This window comes from Lolium perenne, chromosome 4 (assembly GCF_019359855.2).
Source record: "Lolium perenne isolate Kyuss_39 chromosome 4, Kyuss_2.0, whole genome shotgun sequence".
NCBI classification, from domain to species: Eukaryota; Viridiplantae; Streptophyta; class Magnoliopsida; order Poales; family Poaceae; genus Lolium; species Lolium perenne.
The window spans coordinates 362,809,228-362,819,771 of record NC_067247.2 but is presented as its reverse complement, the minus strand read 5'-3'; the positions used below and the strand labels follow the sequence as shown (position 1 = coordinate 362,819,771).

The following is a 10,544-nucleotide window of genomic DNA, read 5'->3' as shown; positions in this document are numbered from 1 at the left end:
CGCAACAACTTGGCATGCTCTTTGTTCCTGAACAGACGTTTCAACCGTGGTATTATAGGAGCATACCACATCACCTTGGCGGGAACCCTCTTCCTGGGTTTCTGGCCCTCAACATCGTCACCCGGGTCATCGCCTCGGAGCTTCTAACGCACTGCCGTGCATACCGGGCATTCATTCAAATTCTCGTATTCACCGCGGTAGAGGATGCAGTCGTTGATGCATGCATGTATCTTCAGAACCTCTAAACCTAGAGGGCAGACAACCTTCTTTGCTTCGTACGTACTGGCGGGCAACTCGTTATTCTTTGGAAACATATTCTTCAACATTTTCAGCAAGTTTTCAAATGCCGAGTCAGCTACACCTGCCTGTGCCTTCCATTTCAGCAAATCCAGTGTGCAGCCCAGCTTTTTCAGACCATCATCGCATCCGGGGTACAGCGCCTTTCTGTGATCCTCTAACATGCGATCCAAATTCTCCCTCTCCTTTTCAGTTTCGCAGCGTCTCCGTGCATCAGCAATGGTCCGACCAAGATCATCAACGGGATCATCACGTGCCTCTTCTTCACCTTCCCCTTCACCTTCAGCATCCTCCATGAAAGTATCACCGAAATGAGCAAGATAGCTTTCATCGATGAAATCATCCCCTTCTTCATCTTCTTCCATTATAAACCCTCTTTCTCCATGCTTGGTCCAACAATTATAGCTTGGCATGAAACCGTGCCGAAGCAGGTGCATGCGAACATCTCTTGAGGAAGAGTAACCCTTCTGATTCTTACAGTTAACACATGGACAGATAACAAAACCCCCTGCTTGTTCGCGTTAGCCACTACGAGGAAATCTTTCAAACCCGTAGTGAACTCGCCGGAGAGTCGGTTACCGTACATCCATTGCCGATTCATCTGCATTATTATAATATAAAATATATAATTAACCATCATGCATTTGTTAAACTAACTAGCTACAAACAATATAAATTAAACAATGAACTACACACATGCATATTTTATCAATGACACATCAAATGTTCAAGTTGCTGACCGCGATCGAGGAGGAAAAAATAAATGAGAAAGCTCAAGTGTGGCTCCAACACTTCATATCATGTTTGTTTCATGCTCTTGGGGCATTTCATCAAACACCTTATGTGCATAAGAGGAACCAAAAGCAAACCTAACACCCACTTGTGAAGTTTGTGAAGAGAATGGCTCCAAATGGCTAAGTGTTGGCTGCTGGATGGGTATATATAGGGGATGGGCTTTAGTCCCGGTTGGTCTGGCCAACCGCGACTAAAGGCCTTCGGGCACCTTTAGTCGCGGTTGGCCGACTAAAGCCCCCCCACGTGCACCAGCTGGCCACCGAGCGCCCTGGGCCCAGGCCTTTGGTCGCGGTTCGCCTCCCGAACCGCGACTAAAGGTCCCATTAGTCGCGGTTCCTTTAGCTTCGCGACTTATGGGGCTGGACGGAAGCTTGTTTTTCTACCAGTGGATCGTTCGTTGGAACCACGTCAAAATGATTCCCTCTGGAACCATCGGAGTCCATGATCGTACAGTAGCTACATTCCTAGCTATTTAAGCACTACCATTGTCGCTCTCCATATCCACCTACAAGGTTCCATCGATCATCTCTCTTATTACGCTCTATTCGGAAAGAGTTTGAGTCAGCACTGAGCAGGAGAAGCTAGATGGCAGCAGGTGCGAGTGGGAAGCGGTTGATTCTGCAGCTGTTGGTGGCGTTCTTGGCGGCGTCTGCGGCCATGTCGGACTGGCTCCCTGGCACCGCCACGTTTTATGGCGGCAGCGACGGGTCCGGCACCATGGGCGGCGCGTGCGGGTACGGGGACCTGTACAGCCAGGGGTACGGGACGGCCACCGCGGCGCTTAGCACGGCGCTGTTCAACGACGGCGCGTCGTGCGGGCAATGCTACCTCATTATCTGCGACCAGGGCAAGTCCGACATGTGCAGGCCCGGCAAGGCCATCACCGTGTCCGCCACCAACTTCTGCCCGCCCAACTGGGCTCTCCCCAGCGACGACGGCGGGTGGTGCAACCCTCCCCGCGCCCACTTCGACATGGCCCAGCCCGCCTGGCTCAACATCGGCATCTACGAGGCCGGCATCATCCCCATCGTCTACCAGCAGTAAGCGAGCTGATTGATCGATCGGTCATGCATGCATGCATGACAGTTTGCGAGACATACATGATGATGATGATTACTAACCATTCCTCTGTGAAACCGACCGATCGCAGGGTGAAGTGCTGGAGGGACGGTGGGGTTCGGTTCACCATCACCGGCTCCAACTACTTCGAGGTGGTGCTGGTGACCAACATGGCCGGAAGCGGGTCGATCAAGAGCATTTCCGTGAAGGGGACCAACACGGGGTGGATGCAGATGTCCAGGAACTGGGGCGCCATCTGGCAGGGTATGTCGAGCTTGGAAAAGCAAGCGATCTCCTTCGGCGTCACCTCCACCGGCGGGCAGTACATCCTCTTCCAGGACGTCATCCCGGCCGGCTGGCAGTACGGCCAGACCTTCTCCTCCTGGCGGCAGTTCGACTACTAACTAATTAACTCACCATTTTCATCCGGCGGCATCGAGCCCTGGCACTCCTCGAGTCGCTCGCTTGATTTATGGATTTTCCTGATAGGTTGTACTACGGTACTAGATTGAATTATATAAACATGTAAATTCACGTACATGGATCGTTTGATACAAATGGAATGGTTACGCTAATTCATCTGCGTCCTCCTCCTCCTCTCTGGATTCGGGTAGACACAAGTGTATCACGTCATGACAGTCATGTGCGTATACATGCTGGCGAAAGATGACAACTAAAAACTGTCAAATAGGATCGTCAGCTTTCCCTCCGAGATTCCGTGACACAAATACTATAGTAGTAGAAGCAACCACGTGAAGAACATGGCTGTGTGCGTGCGTACAGTTAGCAGTTTTAATCGGGTGAAGATTCAGCAGCAAGATGATTTACGTCAGTCATCGTGTGGTATCCGTTACCTCTTCTTGACTCCGCGTCTCAGCGTGAGCGCCATTCAGCGCGCACGTCCCCGACCCACTCAGCGTCTCGTGAACACTGAGGAAGGGACTGCGGACTGCCCACGAACTGGACGATGCAGACGTGGAGGTGGCGGTGGAGCTCCTCCTCCGACAGCCATATCCTCCTTGAACTTCCTTGACGACCTCCTGCCAGACGCCAACCTGGTTGGGCTATTTCTGGTCAACAACATGACGATGGTCCTCGGGGCGCCCGCTGCCACAGGGGGTCCTCTCGTACCTTGCGCTTCCTTCAGCGTAAGATCTTCTTCTCCGCTACTCCTTGTCCTTGTTCGACAACTAGCACCTTTGTTAATGCCGCCCGTCGAAACACTGACGACAGCCAGCATGGGGCAAAGCGTCCTCATCAAGAACCCAGTTCCCCCGGCAGCACAGCGAAGAGGGCTAAGGGTTTTCCCGGTGCGGGCAGCATCGGAGGGGACCTCGGCGAATCTTCCCGCTGGGAGGACTCGAGCCGGGCTCACCCTCCTCATGTATTCCTTCATAAACCCTCCTTCAAACCCTTCTGGCTCCGTCCGCAAGGTGTCCTGACGTCTGGCATGGTTCCTGTAGGTTCCACATGATCTATGGCAGGTATTGGGGCTCCCGCCCAGGGCATCTCGTCCAGATTTCTCAGAGGCATCCCTGTCGCATTGATGGGTCGCAAGTGCATGAGATCAATTGTAGTAATTTTCAATAAGAAAGGTTGTCGAACCCACGAGAAGCTGAAAGTATTGATTAGGGAATTTGACAAGCAAACAATAATAATAAAGTAGTAGTTTTAGTGTTTTGTGTGTATAATTTGCAATAAAGTAAAATACATAAAGTAAATATGCACTATGTAAATGCCATCGATGAGAGAAAGCTCAATCCTCTATGGAGAAAGAGGATAAGCTCAAGTGTGTGTTCTTATATAATACAAATGTTCCCGAGGGTGGCATGGGTTTACTTGCATCAGAATTCTACAAAACATGTTAAATATTTTGTCAAGTTTCATTCGATTAGGAGCGATGCCTAAATTAGGGGCAGCCATAGATATGAGCAAACAGACCCCTTATGATGGGCCTAGAGCCATTTCATGAGCAAGTATAGGAATCATTAAGAAACAAATGTCCCACCATAGCAATATGATCATTGATCCCCGATATAAACCCCTCTAATGCGACTCATAGTATTGAAAAACGATTTATGTCAGTCCGTCCCTTCCAACACACATTTATTACATTAAAGTGCAACCCTATGAACCCATATAGGTGAAGTAATATGCATTCGACGTTCACATAAAACCATCATAGAACAATATAAAATATAGAAAACTTGACCAAATACTCATTGCACATCGTATAGAATCATAGACAGATCATTATATGCCCTCGGGAACGTGGGGAACTACTCACAAGTGTCAAACATGATATGAACCAGAGGCATAATGATTACAATACAATCTAAATATATAATCTTTCCACCAAATAAAGATAAATTGCCGAACACAAACATGCAACTAGCCTCAAAACAATATACAGGGTTCAATTCAACACAAACTATGAGGGGGATGAAGTCGACCTCGTAGATGGAGCTGTTGATGGAGATTCCACCCCCAAGCCAAGGAGGAGAGGTGATGTCGAATGCATCAATTAACGCATCACAGGAGGCATCGGTGCAGCAGGATCTGCCTTCTCCCGGAGTAGGAGAGCACCTTCGCCTCCGCTGCCGCCTCAATAAACCTCGGGAAAAATATGGCTAAGGTTTTTGGGCGAAACGGAGGCTCTAGTATAAAAGGGGGCCCGAGACAATGCCCTAGTCGTAAATGAGCCAGGGTAGCGCGCCCAAACATGTAGGGCACGTCACCTGGTGCTGTTTGGCCCTCGTGGTTTCCCTCGCGTACTTCCTTCACTCACGGTCTTTCTCCAGGTAAAAAAATTGATCATGTAATTTCCCTCAATTTTTAGGTGTCCAGAAGGTTACTGAAACAATAAAAAACGAAAAAGAAGGTTTTCTACCTCCAATGAATTAAATACCAATGAAGGGTACTTTATAGAAAAGTTCCGGAAATCGTCTAAAAATGCATAAATAAAGGTGTATGCTGGCATATATCAATGAAAATAAAACATATATGTGACAATAATGATGATGTAAAATCAACTCCCCCAAGCTTAAACCTTTGCTCATTCCTGAGCAAATAAGAAAATAGATCATATCAGGCATTAATGAGCTTATGGTTGATAAAAAATACGAGCATGGCATCATCGACTTATGCATATTCAATTATATTGTAAGATATCTGAACAACCAACCATAGAAATGTGGACTTCATATAGTATAAACTTTAGCAACTACTACTTATCATTTGAACAACACTAACCATTGTATGTTGGACAATTGAACCATGTTTCGTATGCATCTATTAACATAGAGCATTTCAATTTTCTTGGCTTTTACCATCTTTTCTTTTTCTTCTACCTTAGCCTTTGTACTGAAGATAAAATCTCATAGAGCAACTAGTTACAAGAATAGAATTTGTTTAACAACAAGATAAGCATGAAGTTTGACTTTGTCAAACACTTTGCCATGTTTTTAATGTGATTAGTTAATAGTCTTGCCCCTAGTAACCAGTATAAACCTTATCCATGGATCTTTCAATCATTTCATATGCTTTATATCCACCTTTATCTTTCTCTTTCCAAGGCTAACCGAATCCTCGGGTGCTGAACTTTTCATTAATAAACTTGTTTTAAGCATATGTATTGAAATATCCATGAAAATCAGTTTACCCATTGATTACCAAGTAGAACAAGGGTATCTCATGCCCCCTTCTCATCATCTCTTCCCAACTATTTGTTCTCCAAGACCACATCTCCACCATAACTTCAAGATAGTTTATTTTTCCTTTATTTCTTAGTATAGATTTGCATGGATCTTTCCTTTGTTGCAAGCTTTACTTCATAAGTTCTATGTTTGTCCAACTTTCTCAAGTTAATTAAGTTCAAGACAAGGTGTAATTGAAATTTCTACATATGAGGTGCACAACTGCATGAGTGTTACTCATAAATATCCAAACAAAAGAATCATGGATGACACCATACTTAAAATTTCATTAAAAACCACTTGACCAAAGATAGTTGATAATGCTCTAAGAGGTTTCCAAACTATGAGAGACTGGATAGCTACTAGATGAAAGCAAAAGCCAAACTAAAGAGGACTACTAAAATGATATTGCAGGGATTCGTAGCATAGAAAACAAAAAATTCCTACTGCAAGAGCGAATAACAAGCCAAGATCTAATATAGTAGATGGTAGCAATGAGGTGAAGATCAACATACCCTCGAAGATCGCTAAGCGTTAACGAGATAAATCTCGTGGTGGATGTAGTCGATCACTTGCCGCTTTCAAAAGCGCGTAGAAGATCTTGACGGTGCCACAATCGGGCAGCACCTCCGCACTCGGTCACACGTACGGTGTTGATGACGACGTCCTTCTCCATGTTCCAACGGGCAGCGAATGTAGTAGATCCTCCTCGGAATCCTGCCAGCACGATGGCGTGGTGACGGTGGTGGTGGAGATCTCCGGCAGGGCTTCGCCGTAAGCGCTGCGGGAGAAGAAGGAGGGAGTAGCTAGGGTTTGGGAGAGGGGGTGCTCTTGGGCGCCGGCCTTGGTGCCCCTTGGGTGGTGCGGCCAAGTCATAGCCATCCCTCTCCCTCTCCCTCTCTTTATATAGATGGAACCCCTAAGGGTTTGCCCAAAATTCGAATAAGAGTCCAACTCAAAAACTTCCATATGGTGAAACCTAGGGGAAGTGGGATTGCTCCCTTTCCTTCCCCTATGGCCGGCCATGGTGGTGGAGTTCACCATGGACTCCACCTTCCCCTTTGGTTGTCCTAGGGTTTGTGGAGTCCATCTGGGACTCCACCTTCCATGTTGATTTCTTCCGGAAGGTTCTAGAACATTCTAGCGCCTTCCATAAATGCACTGGATCATTTCCAAACTTGGAAAGTGACTTCCTATATATGAATCTTATTCTACGGACCATTCCGGAACTCCTCGTGATGTCCTGGATCCCATCCGAGACTCCGAACAACATTCAAACTCCATTCCATATTCCATATCTACTTAAAAAGACATCAAACCTTAAGTGTGTCACCCTGCGGTTCGAGAACTATGCGGACATGATCGAGACTCCTCTCCGATCAATAACTAATAGCGGGACGTGGAGATCCATAATAGCTCCCACATATTCAACGATGACTTCGTGATCGAAAGAACCATTCACATAAAATAATAATTCCTTTTGTCTCGCGATATTTTACTTATCCGAAGTTTGATCATCGGTATCTCCATACGTAGTTCATCCTCATTACCGATAAGTACTCTTTACTCGTACCGTGATTTGATATCCCTTGTGAACCAGGCACATGCTTGCAAGATAATTGGATGACATTCCACCAAGAGGGCCCAGAGTATATCTATCCGCCATTAGGATGGACAAATCCCACTATTGATACAAGTGCCTCAACCCTATACTTTCCGAACACTTAATGCCACCTTTATAACAACCCTTTTACGCAGTAGTGTTTAGTGTCATCAAAGCATCCATCCGGTGTAGGTGATTAACAAGATCTCTGTTATCACCAGATTTTGGCCAAATCAGGAGGTGGGCCGTAAGGGAGATGGGCTTGGAAGATTACACGTAGAAGATCTCTGAAGCGGCCTTGCACGAAGAGTTTGGGCTAGATTGCCCGTGTATCTTTAGTTATGATAGATCGCATCTTAGATTAAAAGTTAGAGTTTGTCTCGTGCACGGTGGGGATTATTCCCACGTTAGACAGTCCCCCGGACTATAAATATGTATCTAGGGTTTATGGAATAAACAACAACCAACGTTCAACCAACAAATCAATCTCGGTGCATCGCCAACTCCTTCGTCTCGAGGGTTTCTACCGGTAAGCATCATGCTGCCTAGATCGCATCGATCTAGGCAGCATAAGCTTCATGTTGTTCATGCGTTGCTCGTACTGAAGCCTTTTTGATGGCGAGCAACGTAGTTATCATAGATATGTTAGGGTTAGCATAGTTCTTCGTATAACATGCTATCGTAGTGCAACCCTTGCATATCTAGCCGCCCTTACACCTATCTTAGGTGTAGGGGCGGCACCCCGCTTGATCATTATTTAGTAGATCCGATCCGTTACGGTTGCTCCTTGTTCTTCAAGGATTAGTTTAATATCTGCAATAGTTAGGCCTTACAAAGGGTTGGAGGATCCAGTGGCACGTAGGGTGGCGTTTGCTAGTCCTAGACAGGATGTTCCGGGGATCAACCTCGTGTTGGTTTTTAGGCCCTATCTAGGATCGGCTTACGATCACCGTGCGTGGCCGCGAGGCCCAATCGTGAGTAGGATGATCCGATTATGCGGTGAAAACCCTAAATCGTCGTAGATCGCATTAGCTTTATCTTGATCAAGCAGGACCACCATATATTCGTGCACCTCGTACGAATCATGGGTGGATCGGCTCCTTGAGCCGATTCACAGGATAACTTTGAGCCGATCGAGGCTCGTATTTAATGTTTACGTGTATGCCATGCAGGAAACTAAGCGAGGCATCTCCATCACCTTCCTGACCAGGTATAGGTCAGGTGGCACGCCCTTGCATCAGCATCGGACGTGTGTACCAGAGGCTTTGCGGGCCGTCGCTCGGAGGGACCAGGGCCAGCCGCAGCCCTAAGTTGTTCCCGGCTCTACTGTGTTGCCCGTCGCTGCCCGCCGGTGGGTTTTGACCGCAACACATTACGCACGCCGGTGGGACAAGCTTCGTCATCAACCACATCGCCATCTACATCTGAGATGGCGGACGGCACTCCGATCCACGTACGAGGATCTGACCGACGAGCTCAAGAAGAAGTATGACGAGGTCAAAGCCATCCTCGAAGCCGACCTCATCGGCTCTTTTCACAGAACCCGTTCACATGGCATCAGGTGGAAGGGGTTCTCGCCTGATGGTGCACTCGATGGGATAGACCTCTCTGCCCCGTCAGAAGAACGCACCAGGTCCCTGCGGCAGGAGATCAACTACCTGGTGGCTCACTCGCTACACCGCCACTCTGAGAACCTGGTAAACATGTTGGAGCGTGTCGCTCTTCGGGTGATCCAGGAGATCATGAGGCACCAGTACTCGCCGTCAGGACCAGCTCTCGGGACGCATCAAGGAGAGTTGCCACTCCAGTCCCGTCCACCACTGCCATTTGCGTTGGCAGCACCAGAAGTGCCGAATTCACCGGCATTCGTCGTCTACAAGATCGGTGGTGACCCTAGTGACTGCCAGTTCTTGCATGAGGCGCCTAAGGAGATCCCTCACGGGTACATGTGCACGTATGTGCTAGATTGCGGTAACTGGGCTCTCACAAACCAGGCCACAACATCAGGGACTTCTGGGAAAACAGGAGGAACGTCAGCGACAGAGCTTGAGAAGCAGACGTGGCTAACTAAGTACGCCACCCCGACGAACCTCCAGAGCTCAGCTCCTGCAGTTGGCTCAGAGCTGGAAAAGCAAGCATGGCTGGCTAAGTACGCCACCCCGGCGAATCTTCAGAGTTCAACTCCTGCAGCCAGCACAGCGGATCAGATCAGTACCATACTGAGAGACCAGTTCGGCATGATACCGAAAAGGAGGGCGATCGGCTATTCCAAGCCGTACCCCGATGAGTACGAGATGATCCCATTACCACCCAAATATCGGCTCCCTGATTTCTCCAAATTCAGCGGATCAGATGGCTCCAGCTCCATCGAGCATGTGAGCCGATATTTGGCACAGCTAGGAACGGCCTCAGTGTCGGATCCACTACGCGTGAGGTTCTTCTCACAGTCCCTCACGGGATCGGCTTTCGGGTGGTACACCTCGTTGCCACCAGACTCGATCCGGACTTGGAAGCAGTTGGAAGAACAGTTCCATACGCAGTACCACTCAGAGGCTTCCGAGTCTGGCCTTGCCGATCTAGCACAAATACGTCAGAAGCGTGGAGAAACTGTGACGGAATACATCCAGCGCTTCAGGAATCTTAGGAACCGATGTTATTCGGTTCGTGTGACTGAAAAGGAAGCAGTCGAGTTGGCAGTGGCGGGCCTCGCAACACCGCTCAAGGACATGGCCTCCCAAGCAGACTACCCCTCACTGGCGCACATGGTTCAGAAACTGTCGGCATATGAACAGCGCCACCCGGACCTGTACCAGGACAAATTCAAGCGTGCAGTAGTCCTGGTCGAGGCAGAGGAAGACGAAGTTTCTGTGGGAGATCAAGAGGTAGCAGTGGCTGAATGGACTCGGGGGGCAACCCCCGTGTCCTGCAAATGGGTAAAGCCACCAGGCCCGCCCAGGGGATTTGATTTTGACGTGACCAAAACTGAGCAAATCTTCGACCTCCTGCTCAAGGAGAAGCAGTTGACGATTCCCGAAGGTCTCAAATTCCCCACGGTACAAGAGTTGAACGGAAAGCCATACTGCAAATGGCATAGC

General features: G+C 48.2%; 1 protein-coding gene across 1 annotated transcript; it reads left to right on the top strand.

Annotated features, from left to right (window-relative positions):
* The first annotated feature begins 1,617 nt into the window (after window positions 1–1,617).
* On the top strand, window positions 1,618–2,728 carry LOC127296773 (expansin-A31). Its single transcript, XM_051326983.1, has 2 exons — window positions 1,618–2,132; window positions 2,243–2,728. Exons 1-2 carry the CDS (start codon window positions 1,678–1,680, stop codon window positions 2,553–2,555), a joined length of 768 nt encoding a protein of 255 aa, XP_051182943.1. The 5' UTR covers window positions 1,618–1,677; the 3' UTR covers window positions 2,556–2,728.
* The last annotated feature ends 7,816 nt before the right edge of the window (window positions 2,729–10,544 follow it).